General features: G+C 41.3%; 2 protein-coding genes across 2 annotated transcripts in view; one reads left to right on the top strand and one right to left on the bottom strand.

The window, feature by feature from the left end:
- Nucleotides 1-1,057: 1,057 nt before the first annotated feature.
- On the bottom strand, nucleotides 1,058-3,521 carry birc5b (baculoviral IAP repeat containing 5b). The gene is made up of 4 exons (XM_003448170.5): nucleotides 3,347-3,521; nucleotides 2,554-2,663; nucleotides 2,174-2,288; nucleotides 1,058-2,086 (listed from the first exon to the last, which is right to left on the bottom strand). The coding sequence occupies exons 1-4, from the start codon at nucleotides 3,470-3,472 to the stop codon at nucleotides 2,003-2,005; spliced, it is 435 nt and encodes a 144-aa protein (XP_003448218.1). The 5' UTR covers nucleotides 3,473-3,521; the 3' UTR covers nucleotides 1,058-2,002.
- Nucleotides 3,522-9,995: 6,474 nt separating this feature from the next.
- The window catches only part of znf385a (zinc finger protein 385A), a 53,583-nt gene continuing 39,674 nt past the window's right edge, over nucleotides 9,996-23,904 (top strand). The window contains 1 exon segment of the mRNA XM_019350168.2: nucleotides 9,996-11,803. Within this exon segment, the coding sequence (XP_019205713.1) occupies nucleotides 11,794-11,803 (10 nt within the window). The 5' untranslated portion in view covers nucleotides 9,996-11,793.

Genomic DNA, 23,904 nt, shown 5'->3' with positions numbered 1-23,904 from the left:
TAACCTGGCAGTCTATCAGCAAATTCATCATTTAAACACACTCACAGACTGTGGTCCACAATCACAATGGAGTCTAAGCTTCTGTGTCAGCTGGCTTCTTTACATGCCAGTCATTTATCCTTTTTATAATATTCCCATCAGAACTTTTCAGACTGAGACAAGAGCGTGAGACTATAAAAGTTACATTAACATCACCCTGCCTTTCTCAGTGTATCTATTGCGCTCATGACATCTTTTGATTTGCTCTTTGTTTATGAGGGGTTAAACCAGGTCATATGAGGGGGTAAATGCTGATGTCATTCATTTTGGGCACTATGGAGAATCGAAGATTCAGTGATAGATGCTGATGAGAAGCATTGGAGGGTAGAGGGAGGCACTGGTTGCAGGAGCAACAGATGGGGCCGGACTGGAAAGCCCAGGTTGTAAAGTTTCTGTTAGTAACATCTGTCAATTTGTCCATCTGCTACACTTGCCGCTTACAGTTTATTAAGAGAAACCCATTCATGACAAATCCTTTCCACAGTTATTAATAAGTTTAGAATTAGATCTGCATGTGTCATAGTGCTCTGCGGACTCCCATTTTATACTGTAATTTGTGAGGTGTATTCAGGTCTTAAATAACAGGGTGGGAAAAAGTGAAAGGGCATCTTCCCAGCTCAGTTATGATGCAGTAATTTAAAATATTTCACTCCATTCCCACAGATAAGCTCATCTGTTACATCTGTGCCACTTGAGGACAGAAGTCATACCAAGCTATTCTCTTTGTTCATTTTCTGGAGCACACATAAATAAGTGGATTGACACAGAATGTGGGTATAAGCCCTGATTAGAGTTACATTAGCAATTATTGCACACATCCCCCGTATGATCCATGTATTCACGCAAAGCCACACCACTTACCCAAGCACCTCATCAGTAAAAAGCCTGGATCTTTCCCCATACTAACCCAACATACACCTTCATATCCTTTAACTTTTTAAAAATGAATGCATTTAGCTTCAAGAACAAAATATAGTTTGAGGAAATATTTTACAACAGCACTGCAAGAGACCAGAGGAAATGATAGAAGCAGAACAGTTTTATTAGAAATGTTACATAACCTATGGGCATTTTACTTTAGTTTTGTCTAAAAATATTCTCTTCAATTTGCTCTGCAGTGAGCGGATAAGAGAGAATTAAGCATCTGATCCGGGCTCAGTGGCCAGAGTGTTACATTAGACATTAATCCAGAACAGTGGAAGGTTGGGGAAGGGATAGCATCTCTTAATCCTTCGCGTCATCCAACCAAGCCTTCCATAAAACACAGTGAGAAACAAACAGAGCCCTGCATCATGTTTCTCTTGCATAAAGACAGGAGGGAAAAAAAAGTCAAATGATTTTAAGAGTTAAACTGTTGTTCTTCAAGTGCAAAACAAACCCAGTTAAGTGCTTATCATGCAACAATCGTTCCCACACCTTCTACTGTCAGCTGCAGCATCTCTTGAACTTCAGTCCCCCTCAGAGTTAGAGAAGTATCCTGGCAAGCCCTCAGTGCACTGTCCCCCTGTATGTAACAGATGTTACTGGGGCAACAGTTGGTATTGAAAAGGAGGGGCTTCAGGCCATCTGTCCAGGGTCAAGGTTTGAAAAGGGGTGGTAGGGATGGTGGCACGTTCAGGGAAACGTTAAGTAAGTGTTTGAAAAGAAGGAATATAGCCCGCATTGTAATCCAGCTCAATGTGCGCTTTCATTTCAGAGTGAGGTGCATTTGTTAAGGTTTTGATGAGAGATCGGGAATTTCAGAAAGTGTATCGGCGTTATAGGAAAACTGCAGCTTTAACACAAGAGCACCATCTTGTGGTCAAAGACGGTACTGTAAACAAAGTGTCGCATTCGCCTAAGGCTGAATTTTATGAACTGCTATCCAATCCGACCAGTGAGTCAGGCTGCAGGTTCTTGTTGAACACTTAAGACTGGTATTGAAATAAAATAAGATGCAATAAATAAATGCATAGAATCAAATTTAGTCCAGCTGAGATTTAAGCGCCTCAAGCGTATGGTCTATGGCATCCCTCAAAAAAGCCATCTTCTTGTGACAGACCTTTTTCTAAAGGGAGAATGTTGGGAAAAGAAAAAGGGTAAGAATTGAGGAAGAGTTAGTGTCTTTGCACACAGCCTACTGAAGGGCACTTACATAGTAAATCTTTAGCCTTTTTTCTTCCAGGTGACAGAATTCAGCCATTGTTAGCTTGGTGAAGTCTTTCTTCATGGTTAAGAAGCCACAATTAGAACGTCTCTCATGTTCCAACCTTGTCAGATGTACATAATAAGCAAAAACACCATTAAAAACAAAAACAATGCTGATTAAGCAAAAATCAGGAGCCATGACTTATCAACTTCATGTAGCAGTCAATCGTCTGCTAACACGTCTGAGTATTCTAGATAAGAATTAAATGTAACTACCGGACCCCAGGTAGTATATAAGTGTACATACACATATATACATATACACACACACACACTTTTTTTTTTTTTTTTAAATATCCCCCCCCCCCACACAAATGTTTTTCTTACCAGGGATCATCATCTGGTTCCCAGCCCTCAAGCTCGAGCAGACAGAAGAAGCAGCAGGCAACATCTGGCTCATTCTCAGTGGGGCAGTGGACAAACCCAGCTTTGGCCATCTGCAAATGTAAAAAGCAAGACACCATAATGTCTGAAACCTTTTGTTGCCAGGCAGACCAAGAATTAAGAAGTTTTTCTGCAAAGGAATAAGTTTCATTGAAAATGAAACCTGACGATGGTCTCCTTTTGACTTAAGAGGGTAACACGGCACATGGTGTTGCTCATAAAGCAAGATGTCAGCAGCCCATTTATCATGACAAGACTAGAAGGTAACGGGACGAGTCCGTGCACTGGACACTTGATGAAACTGAATCTGGCACCTGCCTAACCATAAATCTCACGCTGCCAGTCTTTCATAAAAGTTTGTAGTGGAATACCAATGATTATATTCATCAGTTACAATTATGATTCATGGAGATGAGTGTAAATACTCCTGTGTACATGCACAGTTTGAACCATCTACACTTAGACTTAATTGCATATTCCCTTTAAATACTTTGTGTCAATACAAAACAGAGTCATATTTGGAAAGCAGCTCAACTATTTAAATTAAAAAATAAAAAATAAAATTATTTTCCTAAGAAGTACCGGTTAAACCGACCTGCTAGAAAATAGATTTGACCAAAGGTAACAGCCATGCAAATCCATAACATGTTGTAGATACAACAGATATGATGGAAACAAGCTAGGTAATCATGTTCCAAAGCATCAGGATTTCAGCTACTTGCAATGGGTGTCATACCTTATCAGGCGTGCAGTTGCATTCCTCTCTAAATGGCCAGTCTACAAAACTTTGCTCACGTAAATCATGACTGTACAGTTTGCCAAATGAGTAAAACCGTTTTGCCAGCACATCAATGCTCGCCATAATTTTACCAAGAACGGACTCAGCCTGACATGTGCTTAAATCACTGCCATGCACACTTCTGCAGCTGTTTTCACTTTTCACTGATTAAACTCTCCCCAGGTTCAAGGCTGTGAAGATCTGTTTAAACTTGCTTTTGTTATTATGTTCTACCGTTTGTTTTGTTGTGAATATCTTTATTATATTAAGCTTGAAAGTTGTTATACAAGTAAAATTTTACTTACTTACAACTGTGGGCAAAATTAGGTAGCAGGCCCTGCTAGTAAAGAAGAACCACTGCAGATATACATTGAGGGAAAAGCAGTGAATGGGAATGAGTCAAAAGTTCTATTAAAAATCATTTAGGTAAAGAGAAAAACACCAAAACAAAACAAAAATTTAACTTCTGAATTGAGGTTTTCCACACCGACACCTAATGTTTTTCATTGTTTGTCTTTGTCTTTATTGTTGCAATAAAATTGGCAACCTAACCCGCCTTGCCTTCTCTCCTTCCCTCTGGCTTTGAACCAGCTTACAGTATTAACCACAAATATGATCAAGCATTCTTACTGAGAAATTATTAATATGGTTGAGTTTTTTCCCCCCACATGTGCATGTGTCAGAAACCTAACAGTAAATAGAGACACACTAGCCATTAATGGTTTTTGGTGCTACTTTTAATGGCATGTTTATTGCTGAGAGAGACGGGGACAGTTTTTGTCCGCAGTGAGTCTCTGTTACTCTGTAACGCTACCCCTGAGGCCCCTGGGTGCTAAAAAATGCTTACATCTGTAAACTGCTGTCCTTTTCCCCTTCTAACCTTATCTTTCTGCAGAATGCATGGGGCGGTGGGGGCTGCAGTGCCTGCTTATAAGGCTGTGAGTGTGTGACTTTAATACTGCATGCATGTCACACTGTGTACACACTCGCACTCGCACACTAATCACTGGAGTCACTCTAGGAAGTGATGCTGTGTAAGGACATATCAAACAGTAGGTTTTGAATGAGTTGGACATTCACTGTACAGCTGATGTCACATTAAGCTAGCTTCAGTTGGCCTATGTGGTGGATGACTGCTTACTGCAGAATAGAATTTACCTCTAAATTTCTGCATGTGAGTGTTATGTTGTCACTCTGCTTTTATTTATATCTGAATTTTTGCTTTTTTTTTCATCAGCTGCTTTAGCTTTTATTCAACACTGCTTTTGGTTTGAGGTACAGCAACTGTGCTGTGATCCAGTGGGACCACAGGGTTTATTTAGAGGTTGAAGAATTTGCAGATGTATAAAGGCTTGTGTGCTTAAAAATGTTGGAGAATTCACTCCACATGCTGTACCAAAAATCCTTTCACGGGTGGGTAATTCTCATCTGTTGGTATTGGACCTGACTTATTATTCCTCACGCCTTCACTGACATTTGACTCCCCTTTCTGCCCTCTTTCCTGCTGACGAGTCCCCGCTACAGCATTCGGCAAACGGCTCGCTCCTTCCCCGACACGACTGCTCTCACCAGGTCTGTCAAGATTAGCTGCTGTACTCTCCTGCTCTCGCTTTGTTTTCACACAGGGCGGACAGTAAGAGGGAGGGAGGAGGTATGATGTAGAGAGGTGGAGAGGAGGTGACAGAGGCAATGTGTATGTATGCGGTCTCTATGTCCACATGTCCTTCATATTACTCTAGTATATGCTGTTTCCTTTCACTGATCTTGGGAATCTTTTCAAAATAATGAGAATTTAATCATTTTTCTTCTACTTGCAAAAACCCAGATCAGTTTAATTGTACAAGGATTCGACAAAGGAAAAAGTTGTTTCTCATTTTACCTAGCTAGTGTTAGAGACTGGACCCAGTCATTAAGAGCAGGAGTAGCTGAAGTCAATGTGGAGCACAGGTAAGAACTGAACCTAATATCATCTGTCTTCTGCAATGTGTCTTCTTCCATTTAAAATGATAGAGTATGCTTGACTTTTATTTTTCTTCCATTTTAATTCAATATTGCAGCTGTGTGGTGCAGTTTTTGGTTTTATAAATATGCCTTGGTTATCTCAAATTAGATTATATTTGGCAAATATGTGAACAGGTGTGCTTGAAGGTCACTGCTTGAAGGTCTTTCCTTTTCTCAAGTATACATCTGTGGAGATGAGCTCTGTCCTGACAGCTCCACCTGTTTCCTGCTGCTCTCACATCCAGACTGAGCTCCACATGAGTTTGCTCAAATTTCACACAAACATTATTCAAGGAATACATATTTGAGTGAAACGTGTCCCCGTTAACGAGTAACACCACTTCTGTTTAACTGTTAGAAAAAAGCTAACTAAAGAATCATTTGCACACTTTCTTCATGATGATGTATGATGTATGCTAGATTTGAGATGTTATCTGGTTGACCCATGTTGAGCTTTAATAATAGAGGACTGGCTGGAGAGATGATAATTAGTCTAAATAACAAACACTGCTTATAATGTGTTGGCTTAGAGCAGAATAATGCTAATCATCATAGTAAAATTTCAGTAAATAAGGAGTTGTGATGCAAGTGTGTGATCTGAATATGGCCGGAAAGAGAGGCGCCCTGTGCTCCTGTGGTGCTGGTGTAAAAGTGTCAGGAAAGTGTGAGAGTGTGACAGTCAACAGCGACATTCTCCACCTCCGCAGGCAAGTGTGGATTCACAGGACAGGCACACCCACCTGTGTACACACATCCACATACAGTGTTCTCACAGACAGTAAGTCTCTCTTTCTCTTTCTGTAGGAGAGAGTCATTGAAACTTTATTAACTTTCTTTATGAAAACAAATCATAACAATCATCTTGATAGTTTGATCAAAAACATGTTGCTAAAAGGTAAAGAAATAAAGGTTGTAAAAACAAGGCTACATGGTGAATAAGTAAAATAAAAACAAGCTTAAAACATTTTTATATTTATAGAAATACTCTAAAACACTTCATAGTTTAATTCAAAATTAAGGGAGAAAATTTGTACACAAGGGCACATGTGTATTCTTCTCTAATAGTGTGTCTGATCAACTGTTGGAGTCCAGCTTAAAGGGAAAAAAATGGATTTCATGCTGGTAAATTATTTTTTTCGTACTGTATCTGGAGTGACAGGAAAACATTTTTCTGTTCTTCTGATCTGTGTTTTCTGAAGGGGGACAAAGAATTCAAGCAACATGGCCACATTTCCTGCACATATCCACACCTGATCAATAGTCTAAATTTAGTGGGATGATTATCCCTCACATTTGGAAAGTGATATGCCCGTCAGACTTGCAGGCTCAGGCCGATTCAAGGGGAATGCAGAGGTCCTTGTGCTCCTTCTCAGCTCCACTTACTCACCAGACAGATTGTGTCCCATGACAAACTCATTATTTGGTTAAAAAGAGAAAGATTGCTGTTTTCCTTTGACATGGTGACTTATTTGTCACATTCTAAGGCAAAGCCAAAGTACGCTGATGGCACCTGCCTGGCCGGCTCACTTTTGACCTTCATAGGCAGCCTCTAAATTCACCACCGCAGTGACGAGAGGCACCCAAAGCCGAATATATGAGCGAAGTTGGGCCTGTATATCAGCATCACCATGCAAAAAAACACACTTTAGGAGAAGAAAAGAGAAAACTAACATGTCTGGAGAGTCACATACTGTAGTGCCTGCAGGACCTGGAGATGAAATATGACTTGAATTTATGATCAAAAGAAGCTGCATTTTGACTGCGCTTGAGCTCTTGAAGAGAAGTGAGTTACAGTCAATCTTGCAAATTTCAGTGAGTGTAGATTTATTGTGTGTTCCCCCAGTAGGATAGGAAGAGGAAGACTTATCTTGGCATTATTTGAAGGGTTGAGTTAGATGTGCACTCGCTTCCTCAGGTTTGATATACAGTATTTCTCACAGGCTGTTGCTGAACATCATTGGACGAGTATTTATAAGCCTTTCACACTCAGCAGTCATTCCTTTTGTATCTGACACTGGCCTCAACAGCTTTGTCTGTTCAACAAATCTGTTGTATATATTTTTTCCACTTGAGTAAGGTGTACCTGTCTCAGTTTGACAGGCTTTAAGACCATAACCAGTTGTGTCGGCTTTCTGTTTGGTTCCCCTATTTACTTCTATGTGCGCTGATGTGGCTCTGGGAACATATTAGCCTTTCACTTTACATGAGATCATTTTACATTTTGGAAGTTTTCCAAATGCTTGTCTAGTACCAGAGCGGATATTCTGCTCAAACAGAAGCAAGGCACCCTGTATTAACAGGCTTACACCAATAGAGGGTAGCATAGATTAAACATGAACTAGAATTCAGATTTACTTCTGCACACTCTGGGACTGCACCTTCAGACCTCGAAGGAAAGCAGGTCTTCAAATGTTAGCCTTATATTTTAGGGTAAGGGTTTCTATGGTTACTGTTAGGCTCACTTTAAAGTGATGATGAAGTTCAGTATTAGTCTATTCTGTGTTAGCACTTTAAAAAACACATACCGCTTAAAAAATAGAGTTATGTATAAAAGTCAAAGTTAGCGTAAGCCTACTTTAGATTCAGCACAGCGTCCTCAGAGGTAAGTGAAAGCTAACTGATAGAAACGGCTCAAGAAACAGAGTAAAAACAAAGTATGTTAAATATTTTGTAAACAAGTTGCAGGATTGTTGATATCGTCCTTCAAAACATGGTATATCAAAGTAAATGTTCTATTAATCATAACAAATCTCAAGAGTAATAAAAATGATAATCTTAAGAAGCATTTCTATATTATATGAAGTTAACTGTCTTCTAGACTACTTAAATTATTGTACTCTTCTTTAATCCTGCCTTATCTCAGCTATTGCACTGACCTATGGGGTAAATTATACAACATTCAACATACAACGCACAACATATGTATTATGATAATTTACATTACCTTATTATAAATTATTAGTTTGTACAAAAGGCAGGTGTACGACTTTCTTCTTCCTGCACCTTTTAGTTGACCTATAGTCATTGTGATTTTATAACTTTTGAAATAAAATCAGAAATAATGATAATAATATTTTTAATCATTGAAGGTACAGATGCATTTTTTACACATACATTTTACACTTTCTTGCAATACTTGCAATACTCTATGTAGTGTGACCTAAAGGTTTGTAGCAGTAAAGCACAACTTTCAAACTTGGGAAATCTGACAATCTCAGGGACACGTTTGAATGCAAGCAAATTCCTTTAAATGCTTGCTAAAAATGACTAGGCACTTTAAAGTTGAAAAACAAAAGCAGTGTCTAGCAGTTAATACTCTGCCAATTAAATCATTATAATTAATTGCTTGTGTAGCGAACAGATGTTTCAGCTGAATGCAACATTGTGTCTGTTTATATACACGGAGCTAATTTTTAGGAAATTCCCCTCCTCTACGATTTAGTTTCTGTAATCGGATCACATTGTTCGTAGTAACATTTTTAGAAAATAGTTTTGTAACTATAGAGATGTAAATTAAATATGACCATATTTGTCATTTCCTCCGCTGATTGTGAAGCAACATTAGTGAGTGAAACACCTCTAGCAACACAAGTGGATGGGAGGTGAAATGATGTCAGTTCATTATTCATTATTATCATTCATTATAACAAGTCCCTGGTGGACAACAGAGGCATAAGTGTCTCTCTCATCGAGAGGTGACAGAGATTAGCTTTAGAAGGCTCTATGAACAAATAGAGGAACCAATCATAGTAGAGCAGCTTCCTCCCTTCTTGCTCTCTTTACATTGTGTTTCTCTACATCACCTTTCTCCAAGCACACCAGTCCAATAATACCATCTGTCCTCTCCCCAGTGGCCTTCACCTTATCCCTGAGCTTCTTACCCCTGTCCCCCTCTCCTGCCGTCTGCTTTGGCCTCCCTTCTTCTTCTTCTTGTCTTTGGACGATACAGGATCTCCACGCTCCAATTTCACCCTCTCATCATGACATCCATTAAAGTGGCGCTGGGCCCTGGGCCCCCGTTGGCCCGACAGCACATTAGCTCTCGGCCCATTGAACACCAACAAGGACCGGCTCTGAATTATTGATACCAACACAACTAATGAGGAAACACTATCTCAGCTCTTTTGCTGACACACAAAAACACACACACACAAATGTTGACAGAACAACTTGCAAGCACAACTATATTAATAACAACTATTGTTCCAGCTGCTAGTGTCCCATTTTCGAAAACTAATATTTTCTGTACTCAGTCCATTTCCTGCAGACGTAATGTATGTCTGCGTGGTTTGTCCAAGGAGCCAGAGGCTAAAATTCTTCTTCTAACCTGTCTGTTCCTTTGCACTTAAAAAAATGCTTGTTCCACATCAGTAAAGTCCATTATTCTCTCTGCTGGATGTGTAAGATCTTGCTTGCAGTTATGAAAGAGGGAAATTTTCTGTGTCTTTAAGAGCTACCATATGTTCCATAATACCAGCAGTTTTTAGTCACTGGATTTTATCCAAACTTAGAGTCTGTAAGAATTTGCGTGGGTGTTTGTGGCACCTTTGACTGCCAGTGTTTACATACAGTAGCCTAAACGTATGCAGTGGAGCTGCTGTGAAGAGAGGTATTGGAGGTGTCAGCCAGCCTCCTTAGTATTCACTCCAACACCCTGTGACTCACAGCCTCAGCCTGAGAGCGTGAGAAGGGTAGTGGTGGGGCTAGAGATAGAAGAGAAAGAGGGAAAGAGAGAGCAGGACAAGAGGAGGCACTATGAACATCAGGCAGCATTTTTTGTAGCCCCAGGCTCACGTGTTTATATCTGTATGTGTTTGCAAGCATGCCCGCCCAAGGGGATTAATTTTTTGACAGCTTTGTTAAGCCTTCTCTTAAGCGCTGAGCTTCTCAATAACATCGTGGCTGTGTGATTTTCAGAACGTCTCTCTGTGATTCCTCTTCACAAGGGAAGCTGGAGAGAGAGACAGAAAGAGAGAGGCAAAGACTAGTGCTCAACATGACAGCAGGCATTCTTTGAGTGGCTCCTCGGTGTGGAGGAAGTGGACCATAAGAAGCTGGCTGTGAAGCTCCTCTTCATTCACTGACTGCATTGCTATGGTCGATAGTTAGATTTTTCCGCAGCCCATTTTCTGTGTCCGACTCTGTCTGTCATTGTCTCAATATTCAATCCTTCTGGTTGTCTCTTCTTGTCACTCAGCGTCTCTTCATTCCTCTGTCAGTTTGTATTTAGTTTAATCTCTGCCCCTCCTTCTTCTGCTTCCTCCGCTCTGTCGCTTTCTATTTAATCTCTCCTTTTTGCTTGCTCCCCCCTCACTCCCACTCCCAGTCTCAAGTCCATCCCCTTTGATGAAACCGCAGATGTTGATAAGAATGTGTAACTTTGTCTGGGTAGGTTGAAAAGATGGAGGGAGGAAAGGAGAGAAGCACAAACGCGCACAGCTAAAAGGTTAATCCCCTTACAAGTCCACACACACATGGAGTCAAAGGGTAGCGAGGCGGAGGTAATAAACAGCGAATGCAACAGACAGACGCAAAAACCAGGCTCACTGTGAGGGGGAGATGGGTGAGGAGTGTGTGGCAAATAAAAGTGAGAAATTGGTTTTGGGAGACAGCATTTTCAGTCAAGCTCTGTCTCCCCTTCATGACTTCCACTCTGCATGATGACAAGTGCCTGCTGCTGTTCCCATTGGTCGAACCTGCCACCAATCAGAGCAGAGGCATGTAAGGTGCCTTTAGGTTATATCCAATCCCTAAAAAACAAGGAGCAGAGAGAGGGAGAGAAAGCCAGAATGGGAAAGGGAGTTGTGTGCTTCATAGAGAGAGACCAAAGCAGATGTTGACTTTAAAGTAGATCGAACTGCTTTCCTTTTGAAGCTGTGAAGTGATACAGTAGAGAGGAAACTGGTTGTCAGCTGTTTGTTGGAGACCACACCACAATTCCTCCTGGCTGCTGTGGAGAAGAAGATCTTGGCTCTGTAGTCTCCCCCCCTGCCAGCGTGATTGGCTGTCACACTTTAGGCTCCCCCTTCTCTCTTTTTCTTTTTCACTCTCTCTCTCTCTCTCTCTGTCTCTGTCTCCTCTGTACTGTCCTGAGGCTTACCTGAGCCACCACTGCAGAAAAAGAGGACCCCCCTCCTCATACACACACACACACACTCGCACTGTTTCTCTCTCACACACTCAGTTTTTCACCTGGAGAGAGCAGGCGCAAGGGACGGCATGTGCAGCAGCAGCAGTCTCTCCTCACATCTAGCCCTACCTCTCTGAGTTGCCTCTTTCTGGAGAGTGGAGAGCAACTCTGAAAAGACATTTTGGAGCCATTGTACCCTTGGAGAAAACAGGAGAGACGGGGGGCAGTGAGGGAACACTTGTCAACCCAGGGACACCAAAGGCAACGCATAGCAATGATTTTGGGTGAGTTGTCGCTTTTTGGTGCATCGGATTTTAGAAGACATCAGTCAGGCTGTTGTATCACTAATCCCTGCTTAAACTTGGCCACCAGCAGCTCTGTTTTATTTATTTTTTTAATAGTCTGCTTGGTTTTGATTGCACAGAGACATCTGTCAATACCAAGCGCCTGGATCAACCTTTAAATTACGGATAGTGTGTGTAATTACGCTAATAGTGTGCCATTTATATGGCAGGTGTGAGTGATGACATGGAAGGTCAAAGCATTTGCCGCTGGACTGTATCATTATGGTCTGTTTGGTCACATGACCAGACTCCACCACTCTCATGTTCTGTCAGAAGGGGCTAAGTGACAAAGATGGTTTCACCTGAACTTGGTGATAACTGAGGCATGCAGTTTTATACAAACAGTCAGTGCAGAATTCATGACTTTCTTTTGATGATGTGTTACTGTGGCACTCAATTTCTCCTCAACCTTGCATTGCTGCCATCCTGACTAATGATAAGCATCCAAGTCATCAAACACATAGCATTTTAAAAAGAAGATTTAGTCCTTAGCATGCAGGAGAGTATAGATTCCAGTTACTAGACATTGTTGTGTTCTGAGTCAGCCAGCACTTTCTTCTTTAGTATGCTGGTCTCATAGTGGCCATGTCTAGGAGAGGGGATTCTGTGTGGTCTGTGTGCGCTTCACATTCGGCTTGTAGATTCATACAGAGGAAGGGGAGCTTGCCACTATCAAAAAGTCCAGTGATATGACCAATCCATGGCGTGCTGCCCTGTGGATATACAAGGAATGTCAGCTTGTGAAAATGTTCTAGAGTCTTCTTATTTGTATATGGCCATGACTGTGAGGCCGTGTGTGCTTATTGCCCATGTATTACTCCGAAATGTGTGTGCGCGTTGCCGTACGCTCTCCCGGAGAGGCCACTTTGTTTTAACGCATGCCTGGGCTGATTCAGGCGCAGTTCTGCTTCTCTGCTCTCCCGGCAGGCATGTTTTTCAAGCAGATAACTTTAATGATTATGGGGAGTCATGCAGTCTGAGGTGTGGGAGCTCAAAGTGTGCGTGTACCTGTGAGCTAAAGGTTTTCAACCAGTCACTCAAGTTTTTTAGAACAGCCATCAAAGAGATAACTTTTTCACTTTGTCAAGGTTTTTATTTTTATTTATTTTTTTGTTAAATAACATTAAAATGTATCTCTATTTTAAGGGTTATATTTTGCGCTTCTGAAGCTAGTTAAAAATGAACAATTACTCGACTTGAGCCTCATGTAACAGACAAGTACTGTCTTGATCAGGTTGCAGGTGGTAGCAGCTCCCGTAAATGATATTTGGGTAGGATATCTTAACACCAACATTCCCCCCCTCAACTACAACTCTACCGATTGAGACTAAACTTTAGGGTAGTTATTGGAGTGTGTGTGTATTTGAATTTTGGTGGAAGCAATATCACATGGAACATAACTTCTGTTGTGCAGTAACATAAACTTGGCCTTTGCGTAAAGACTAATATCAGTGTTAACTGCTTACACAGATCTTTTTTTTTTTTACAGAAACGGTGATAATGAACTGTAGCTCTAACGTTCAAAATCTGTGTTTCTCATTGCATCTAATGATTTGTCAAACCTTTCCACTTCACACCTGCTGAAAACGCTGACCCAAGGCTTCTGCTTATTAAGTTGTCACTCAGATAGGCATCTTTCATTATTTCTGTCTGAACACTGAGATTTTCCCGTGCCTAACATTCTGCTCCATTTGCATGATGATGTGGCTACTGAGTGATTTGACATTTCTAGCTTTCTTCTTCTGAAAAGGGTAATGTCATTGTAATGACCTTTACAATTCTGGCACTGGTTGATGTCGACCTCCAATCAGCAAATTTCCTGATTAAGCTCCCTGATATTAATCTGCAACGTTGTGATAACATATCTCAATTGGAAATGTGTGTCGTTATAAAAATGCAGTTAAAGAAAGAAATGTGTTTTTGAGTATGCCTGCGAGAACCGCATGCTCCAGCAATTGTGTCTGCATGGCTACTGGTGTTTTTCTCTTTCCACTGTTTTCTGTGACCTTGAGCAAACAACCTTTACCAGTGCGGCTCTGTCCCTGATGCTGTACACAATTCTTTTGTAATTAGCTTTGTCGGCATTCTGGAGGCCTGACAGAGGCTTTTGGCTGCTGTAATCGTAATGACAATTCTGAAGTTGATCATTGCAATGGCAGTGTGCTTATATACAAAGCTGCAGGCAGCCAGCATAGCTGTCTGTCTGCTGTCTGTCTGTCTGGCATGGGCTCTGCACCGAGGTATTGGTATGAGACTCCTGCTGGTCAGTACATGCGTGTGTGCGCATGTGTGTGTGCGTGCGTGTGTGTGTGTGTGTGCATGTCTGTGCATGCGTGTGTTTGTAGATAAAAAAGAGAGAGAAACAGCAAGAGAAGAATGGCGAGCTAATAACGAACATGATCACTGGGCTCCTGTTAGTGTAGAGCTTCTCAGTTGACTGTGGCGTCATGGTGATCAGCCGCCATGATGTCTAGCACAAACCATCTACGCCTGGAGTGAGCTCCTGGTGTGGAGTCCACATTTAGACAGGAACTGTCTGTATTGCCCTCTTACTGTCACCAGATATTGCATGGTGACTGTCTGACAAGCATTCCTGGTAAAATCGACTTTGTTAGCATCATCGCAAAGTTTTTGGGGGAGGACCTGTCATGTCATGAGCAGTTCATGTTTAAACGTTGCTTCACGTCTCATCTGTCTTGTCTGTTTGAGTCAGATCTGACCTCCCGAGCTCAGGGCCATGCAGCCAATCTGTCTCTTTGTTTTTGTGTTTGAGCGTCCACTCCTACCTCATCTGTCTCCATAAAGTTTATCTTTCTGTTGCCCTGTCTGCATAGCTATTGCTCATTCCATTCACCGAGCTCTGCAACCCCCGTCTTTTAATTGACTGCACAACTCACCTGGTTCCAGAGGTCAAGTCAAAGACATCATAAAAAATTGTGTTTGAGCAGATCAGCAGTGCCCCCTCATCCCCATTTTCTCCATGACTGCGCTGCTCTCTTTGTTTATGTCAAAGTGACATAGTAATTATAACTCATTAATGAGCCAGATATTTGGTATTCATGCCCCAGTTTTTTTCCTCTATGCTTCTTTGCATATCCATGATATAAGGGGAATACTTGAGAGCCGCTGGAACTGCAGGAATTCTGCAACCCCATTTTCTACCTTTCTGCAAAGTGGACCTCTGGTTTCACCAGTTTGTTTTGTAGAATATCATGATGCCTTTTAGCAGGAAGAGGTAAGACTATGGCATTGTGCTGTGTGATCTGTGTGATGAGTAGCTCAGTGTGCTTGACCCACTTCACCTTTATAGCTGCTCTGCGTACCAAGGCACAGAATAAAAAAGACTTATTCCCATGACAGTAATTACAATATGCCACAAAGGTCAGGGCTGACCTAGCATGTAAGATAAATGTGGCACTCATTTGTAGGGAGACTGTATAATCTGTGTGCGAGGGATATTAGGTGGATATATGTGTGAGCAGGAGCAAGTGGGAGGCTTGCCACTTCTTTCTTTAAGTCTAGCTCACCCCTGGTTTGTGGAGATCCCTCTTCCATCAAAAAGCTGCTAGGTCTCTTCCCCTCCCTGCCTGGCTTTTCTCTGTTGCTCCATTTGTTTATGCTGGAGTGACTGTGTGTCAGCAGGTTGTCAATACTGTCTGTAAGAGACTCTAATGAATAGGCCTGTTATTGGACTGGTGGGATGGAAACCCATTGTGTTTGTTTTTGTGTGTGTGTGTGTGCGTGTGTGTGTGGGGCACACTGCAGAGCCGCAAAAGGTAAAGGTGTGTGATTTTCTGACTCCCATGTTTCCACTGGTCTCACTGCAGCGCCCTGTATTAAAGGTTTCCTTTTTAGTAAAAATTAGAATGATCCTGGAGTAAACATGGTATTTTTTGTACGTTATAGTCATACAGTTTTAAAACAATTGAAAATAAAACTGATTTGTGCCGTTTATGCAGCACCCACTAGGGCCCACGGCACCTGCCACCACCACTAAAAAAACCTGGCGCTTTGCTGCTGCGCTGTGAAGCACAGAAATGCACCTGTGCGTGATTATGGTGTCACATTAGTGCATTCACCAAGGCAAGCTGGCTGACTACTTACTGGGAATCCTGGGGCTACAAGACACCTGGGAGTTGAAGCCTGGAAAATGTTCTGTATGCTTCAACAGTCTGTCTGATCACAAAGTGGAAAGAGGCACAGATGATTCTTCACACTGCAGCTCTCTAGTGTTTTCAAAGAGACAGTGTTGCCTTTATCATGTAGAGGTGTAATATTTTTTGTCATCTATTTTTTCTGAAGTCTTTGCTTAATTATGCTCTTTTTTTCATGACAAAGCTTACTAATAACTTTATTGCAGATTGTCTTTTATTTCATTTATGTTCGTGAACTGTGACTTTCTCTTCTGTAGGATTTCCTGTGTGCAACACTAAATTGTTAATAAGTTTATCCACATTCCCTATGTGTGGTTGCTTAGCATTGCACAGGTGTTCTCTTTTGCCCATACTGGTATCGAATTACCTTGTGTCATACAGCTGCTTTGATGAAAGACTGGAGATCAAAAGCTTTGCTTCCTGTTTAACACTGAACTGCCACTGGTTAAATATTTAAGCAATCAGTGTTTTTACATTACATGAAAATATAAAAATTCACATTTTCAGCTCTCTCTTTTAAGATACATAGATATATATTTATATATAAGGGTTAGTGAATCATAACTGAGTTATAAGTTCAAAACAACTCCTGTGAAAATGCTGAGCACTTACATGGCACTCTGTTATGCAATGGTTTATTTTATTCTTCTCTAACATAATTTGAAATACTTGGACTATTAGGACAGTGCAGTGACATAAATCTATAATAAGACCATTTTTATATTCACTGCTTGTTGAATTTTTGATTTAATTGCACACGAATTCTGCAAATTAAATTGAAGAGATCTGAGTATGGACCGGAGACATTCAGTGTATACTGTTATTATCTGATTCAGCAGTTTGTATGTCATATATGAAATTGTGAAAAAATTCCTATACTCAAATGTTCATTTGATCTCTTATTCCTTTTGTTTTCTCTTTACTGATCACGCTCATGTATAGAAAGAGTCAAGCATTTATGATGATGTGATGATCTGATAATTCACTTGCAGTGTTGTAAGGTTCAAATGGCAGCCAAGCGTAAGAAGGTTGAGCAAAGCTAACGTTTGGCTGCGATAGATGTTGCATTAATCATGCCTGTTCTATTTCTGTGTGCTCAAACGAGAAGAGAGTAGAAGTGGAGGGGGAAGAGAAAGAGGAAAGCGCATAGATAAAATGGAGTGAAAAGTGTCCTCATGAAAGAGAATTAGCTCTTTCCAGCTCTGGGGGGGAAGAGGAAATTCCTCAGAGTGCTGTTGAGATAGGGTTTCACACAAAGACAGAAGAGAAATCAATTGAGTTGCAGCAAGGTCATTTCATAGGAGCATGGCTAGCAAGGAGGAAGCTAAAGGGTAGAAGGAGGATCTCCATGGAGCAAGCACAGAATGAGAAGCGGGATTGAGTGAGTAGTGTAGGAGGACTGGGACCTAAGGGATAAAGAAGGAAATGAGGAAACAGTGAGATGAGGAAGACTGGATGTGGGGTGGAGTGACAATTCTTTGGTTACAGCTAGGCTAAAGGGTGAAATCCATGCTTTCTTGTGACAGCAAACATGGAGCACTTCTGTCTCTGTATCATCTGACTCATACCGAGAGGAAATATGAGCAGTATATCTAACATACTGCCGTCCTAAAGCTCTGCCTGAACTTCACTTATAACCACAAGGACATGTCCTCACTATGGTACCTCAGTCATCCAAACGAATCTTACTTTGCTCTACTACTTTACTACTGGGCACACAGACTGAATGAATGCTACCAGCGTTTGGTTCCAAGAAGCCTTAAGCTAGCTTTTAATCCTTAATGTTACATGAACAGCTCAAAATAGCTTAAATCTCCACCCCTAACGCCTTCCCTCTGCCAACTAAATCTCTTCCAGCATGTTTAAATGTATGTATGATGCTTGATGATGAGTAGCAGAAAAGGCTGGGTGACAAAAAGGCGTCAGTAGGTTGAGCTCCGACCTGCCCTCTGTGGAGTCTTGCCCATTGACAGCTAGTGTAGCTAGAGCTATCAGAAGGGTTTAGCGCAGTCTTGGATGAGTGCCGGGGAAGCCTCACTAGCAGGTAGTTATGGAAACCGCATGGCGTAGGTCTTAACACAGGCGTCTGGTATGCACACCTGTCTTTGAACAAGTTCTCCCCTGAACATGCGGCCCTACCCCTAAGTAGGAAAGCTGGAGGGATGATGAGGGACTCTGCCGGGACCTGCACCACAGCTCCCTGCCCCTGCCTTGGGGGTGCACAGGGAAGGTAAAGAGAGGTGTGGATTAGAAGGCTGTAAGGGACACAGGGGTGAAGAGGTACCTGAGGTCATTCATGTGTGTTTTTATCTGCTGGAGTCGTGTATCTCATAGAAAAAAACACCTTTTTGCATTTATGCATGTAAAGATTTTCCACTGGGCAGCTTTGCCTAATGCAACAGCAGCACACACTGTTGTGGGATGCACAGATGGAGGAATGGTTGCTTATATATTTAACATAACCTTCAGCTAACATGCAGTGGCAGTAAATGTAGTTCAAAAGAGCACTGATAAAATGTAACAAATGGAACCGAAGAGGAAGGATGGAAACAAACATTTCCATAAAATTAGCATAGTCAGGATTGGTGCACTTGTCCCAGTGAGACAGGAATTACCGCATGAACATAAGCGACTTCACATTGCATTTTTCAAATCTGAATAATGGTGGTTAATGTTTGGGCTTGTAGTGGTTTTGCTTATTAACTGTAGCATGAGACGTTTGACAGTACAGCAAAGCAAAACATTTGCCAGCCCATACGCTATAAAAGCAACATTTCTGCCTCCAGCCTAAATTTTCTCATTTTCACCTGCAATGGTTTGTGTAAATGCGAGGTTTTATTTACAGTAGCAAAAAAGATGGCTTTTGTGTTCGTTCTAGGCCAATAATCACCAGGCAGCCACTGCCACAAATCTTCATTAGAAGATTAGCCTGCAGAGAGACAGCTTTTGTGTATTGTTTATTTACTTTGGGGGTTTTTGCTGTTATTAGTGGTGCTGCATACACCAACATCAGCCTTGGTTTCAGACTGCTGCCAGTTAAAATTTGTGAATATGAGCAAAGTTCACCTGAGACTCGCAGTCTTCAAAACACATGCACGACATGCACACCAACAGTCTGTCCTTGTGGTGTTTTATTTTTCAAATCTTTACCCTCCCCTGTCTGTCTTCATCTTTCCCATGCGTATGCTCAAAACAATACATATATAATGCTGTCAGCTTGCTCCCTTAAGGTGCATCAGCTGCCCAGTAGGTACTCATACTCAAGACAGAACAAATTAAGGTCACAGCAGGGAGAGGACAATGCCATGTGTGTCTGTGTGTGGGTATATATATATATATATATATATATTTTTTTTTTTTTTGTCTTTTCCGACCTCCAAACAGTGGCATGACTCCAGAGAGTGGTGTTGTCAAATGGCTCCTGTCCCACTCAGAGGACACTGACCCTCACTGCACCATTTTGCAGGATAAAAGGTGCCATCCCCCACATTTGACTTGAGACTAGGAAACAGAGTGACGACTGAAGACCGTGGTATTAAATTTCCCTTTTGTGCCTGCGATTGTTGTTTCTCATCCTCAGCTATTAGTTTCATTGTACCTCTACTAAGAAAACCTATTGTGTTTAATGTTTAAATTTAATAACACTTTCAAAGCGGTGCCAGTTTCAGCAGCACCTGCTAAAAACAGAAAAATAAAACCTTTTCTTGAAATTGCTTTTTCTTTTTTCTAAATTCACACACCATACCAGATAAAAGAAAAAGGTAAGAAAGAAGTAAAAGAAGGACAAGCTGGAAACTGAAGCATCTTCTATCATCTGCAATCGGTTTTATTCTCCTTCACTAAAAAAAAATAGTCATATTGTCCATATATGTCTGGGTCCTAACTACCACATTGTGGACCTCGACCCTTAGCTGCTAACTGGTTAGTTTAAGTCTTTTCACATCACACAGCTGAACGCTAAAATTATGACACTTTAACAACTAAATTCCTCTCTAAAAAAAACAAAAGAAAACCCTTTTGATTCCACTGTTTTATCCTTTATCCACTGGCAGTTTTTCACCCGGCCCTAAGCATGAAATACTTGACCCATTTCACTAGAAACCAAAGATGACTATTGATTTTAATCATTTTAGACCAGCCTTGTATTCTTCAGAGCGCTGAAACAGGGCTGGTCAAAGTAACTAATGACCTTAACAACAGCCAACTGTTCACTGCTAATTTTCCTCAACTTTCGCCCAGTTTTCAGTCAGTCTGAATCAAGCAGAGTTATTGGACAGACTTTTTTTTCGGCAAATGGGACTCATTTGTTAATGATAAATGTTTTTTTCTTCACCTATGCCGCCCACGTGATATGTTCCAAAAGCCTCTATCCATAGCCATTTCCCCCCCTCTGTTTATATGCTTCCACTGGAGCATATTATTAGAAAGCACAGTATTGATTTTTCTTTTCTATTTGTATGTACTGCATCTTCTACTGTAGCTTCCATTTAAAATGACTATACAAAGCAACCAAAAACAACCAAATCTGTCATCTTGTCTCTTTGATTACTGCCATTCTGCACACTAGCTGGACTATTCAGCTTTATTGCTCCATTGTTATGTTGATCTTCATGCTGATCTTCAAAAGGTCTTAGTTGCTTTTTTTTATATTGTCACATCTTGATTATTGCAACTCATTATATTGGATTGTAAGATTTTGATGTTGTTGATCATTATAAAGCACTTTGCTGCAGCTTTACAACCATGTGTGAAGCCTTAACTCCTCAGACAGGGTTCTTATTTCTATCCATACCTTTTTTCTGTTTGCTTCTTCTCTTATTAATATTCTTATTAATGTTTTAAGTAGCTTCTATTCTTTTATGTAATGGTGGGTTTAATGCAAAATCATTGTTATTCCTACAGTATTTGTATATATAGTTGTATATTTATTTAATTCTTTCCCACCACTGAATGGACTAATGGATGAATGTATGAAGTGATAGACTTCTTGTGGTTTTAATCTATTTATTTTGCTCCTTTCTATCCACCTACCAACTCTTGACATGAGGTTGCTGGGTTATCACACTGGCTGGTCCTGGTGGGTCCATAAGTTCCAGAGGGCTTGTCTCTGCCAACCAAAGCCTCAGACCTCCCCTCAAGGGCAGTATCGTATTCTGCCTGACTGTGCGTGCCTGTGTAATCCATAGCTGCAGGGAGAGTGACCTTCACAGCAGGCAGCCTCGCAGTAGGCTGCGTCGCATGGGCTCAGGAAAGAGGACAGGCTGGACAAAAAGGGTGCTGAGGGCAGGACACAGCAGTTCTTAGATAATTAGCCTTTCATATTACATTTTTCTACATGTTGGTTCCTCTTTTCCTAAAGGAGCAGATATATATTTTAGAACATTAAATTTCAGGGGGATATGTTTTGGTGTTTCCTTTAAATACATTTCCTTTAATTGCTCTAAATTACAGCGAGTGTCACTTGCTTTCGGTCCTTTAAAAAGTCTTTTGTATCATTCACTTTGTGCCACAGATATTAGATCCCATGGGTTTAAATAGTGAAATGCTCAATCTTGAACATTATGAGGAAATGGATTCATCACCACCTCGTCTGTCTTAAAGCAGCTTTCTGCAGTTTGCGCTGTCTCTAGGACAAAATGCTATTTATGATGTAAAATTTGCTGCCGGCGTCCAGTGCACCCTCCTGAAGTAAAGGTGAAGCCACAGCCGGGAAAAAGTTATTGACAGTTATGGGAGGAGATGACGCAGCCAAATAAGTCTCTGCTCATGAATGATGCATGTCCTCACTGGCCCTGACGGAGAAAGAGAGTGAAGCTGGATGACAGCTGGGGTGCTGTGTGTGCATGGTGCAGAACAAGGTGAGACGCTTTACTGTACAGCCCAGCGCCCTCCCTTCCTGTCTGTTCCCTCTTTCCTTCCTTTAGTTTCTCTTATCCAACTACACACAAATATATACAAAATCAGGAGGCGGAGCTGTTACTCTCCACAGTCTTCGGTGTTCCTGTATAACCAAGCAGTGACCTTTACAATGCTCTGATTTCCTGCGTTCTCCTACCCCTTGCTCTGTCACTCTTAGAGACCGCTCTCTTTTGGAGTGTCCCTCTCACGGAGCCCCTCTTGTTCATCAGAAACAATCATTGTGTTTTTCTTCTCACTGCCCTGCTCTGCCGCAGTCTGAGCCTCCAATAGCAGGATGGAGAGAGATGAGAGTAAAGGGGGTGGGTGTGGGAGGTATGCAGCATGCAGGGTACAAACGGGAAAGTCTACATAATGGTTTGTTGTCGTCATCACTGTAGCGTCACAGCTGTCTATCCTTTTAGCAGCAGCTAGAACACAAACGCACTCTGCATCATCGGCGTGCCATGGAAACTCAGTATAAGAACAGAACCAGACATGAGAAAATGACACCTCTGATTTAAGAACTGTGTAAAGCTGTGGTCAAACCTTTAGAAACTGCAATAGCAGCCTTTGATAGACACATGACATTTGGCCACAGTGCAGATTTTCAACAGAGCACGTTTGCATAAAATGGGGAATCAAATCGAACTGAAGAGAGTTGTGTTATTTGGTTGTGTTGTAAACCATTGTGTCATTTGGTTCTCTTGGTCCTCTTCTTTAGACAAATGCACCTGCATACATATGTCAGCATTGACCTTAGGGGTTGCATCAATTGTCACAGAATCTGAAAATCTGACGTGTCCTGTTTGCTATGTTTGAGACAGTTGAGAAAGGGTATTACTTGGAGGATAATTGCTGGTGACAAACTACCTCTTCAGACATGGCTACATTGACTTGGATAGAGTATTTGTGCAAGGGAACCTAACAGTGATAGATCTAAACACTTTACGAACGGACCCAGCGAGCATCTGAATAAAACATTGTGCATGGGAACCACATCACTGGGGAAAGCCATTAATTCTCAGATTAGTAGCAAGTGGCTAATGTAGTCCATCACTGTGTAAAGCCGCGTAGCCCTGCACCACCCAAACAAACACATCAATCTGACTAACAGTGTGTGTCAACATGCTCCTTGATTACCATGCTAATCCCAGAGCAACCCACAGGAGCCCAAAGGAGATCATTAAAATCTGACATGCACACTTGAATATAGCTTCAACTCAAATTTCATTTTTTACACACACACACACACACACGTTCTCTAATATTCGAAGTTTACAGGCCATAGGTAAAGTGGTGTTCATGACAATGAGTTCGATTTAAATGAGTGCTCCTGTTGTGCGTTGCTATTGCACAGATTCCTCCGTACGCAGAAACAAATGATGCATCTCAACAGTTGATATTCAGGCACAGATTTTATAGCACTTCAGCGGTAATGTCATGTAAATGTGTTGTGAGTGTCAGAGATTTCGTGTTGTGTTAGTGGAGCAGAGTATGCCTGGAGGGTGCAGCAGGATGAGGGTGTGCGTATGTGTGTGCACGATTGAGTGTCTCTGTTGAGTGCCTAGTCTTTAGGTGTTCAGTGTTTTAGGCTCGAGTTAAGATCATTTGGAAAATGTAAAGTTTTAGGGTAATAAATAGCTGAAATGTTGGTTTCATGTATAACAAGAAAAAGGGAGGCACATATAGTGCAGGGTAGGTATTTGACCTGGTTCAAAATACTATTTAATATCAAACCACAGTGTTCCTGTGAAATAATGTTGCAACTTAGCTTTCCTACCTGATAAAAAACACGTTCTGTCAAGAGCAATGTGTTTTTATTGGAGGAATGCAGACCCTGTCTGCACTCTGTATTCCCTGTCTCCTAAAAAGTTTTCATATAACTAAAGAAACTAAAGTTCTCAATTAACTTGGAAGAAACACAATTTTTTATCTAGACCTACATTTGTAATCAACACATCCTTTCCATTTATGGTCTTGTTTTCCTGC

This window comes from Oreochromis niloticus, linkage group LG20 (assembly GCF_001858045.2).
Source record: "Oreochromis niloticus isolate F11D_XX linkage group LG20, O_niloticus_UMD_NMBU, whole genome shotgun sequence".
Classification (NCBI taxonomy): Eukaryota; Metazoa; Chordata; class Actinopteri; order Cichliformes; family Cichlidae; genus Oreochromis; species Oreochromis niloticus.
The sequence above is the reverse complement of the archived record's forward strand: the minus strand, read 5'-3'. Positions and strand labels throughout refer to the sequence as shown.

Bases quoted from the DNA above. Each gene is read 5' to 3' on its own strand.
- birc5b (XM_003448170.5), bottom strand. From the start codon at position 3,472: ATGGCGAGCATTGATGTGCTGGCAAAACGGTTTTACTCATTTGGCAAA. The intron at 2,664-3,346 runs GTATGACACCCA...TTACATTTGCAG, and splicing joins GCAACTGCACGCCTGATAAG to ATGGCCAAAGCTGGGTTTGT. The intron at 2,289-2,553 runs GTAAGAAAAACA...ACATCTGACAAG, and splicing joins GAACCAGATGATGATCCCTG to GTTGGAACATGAGAGACGTT.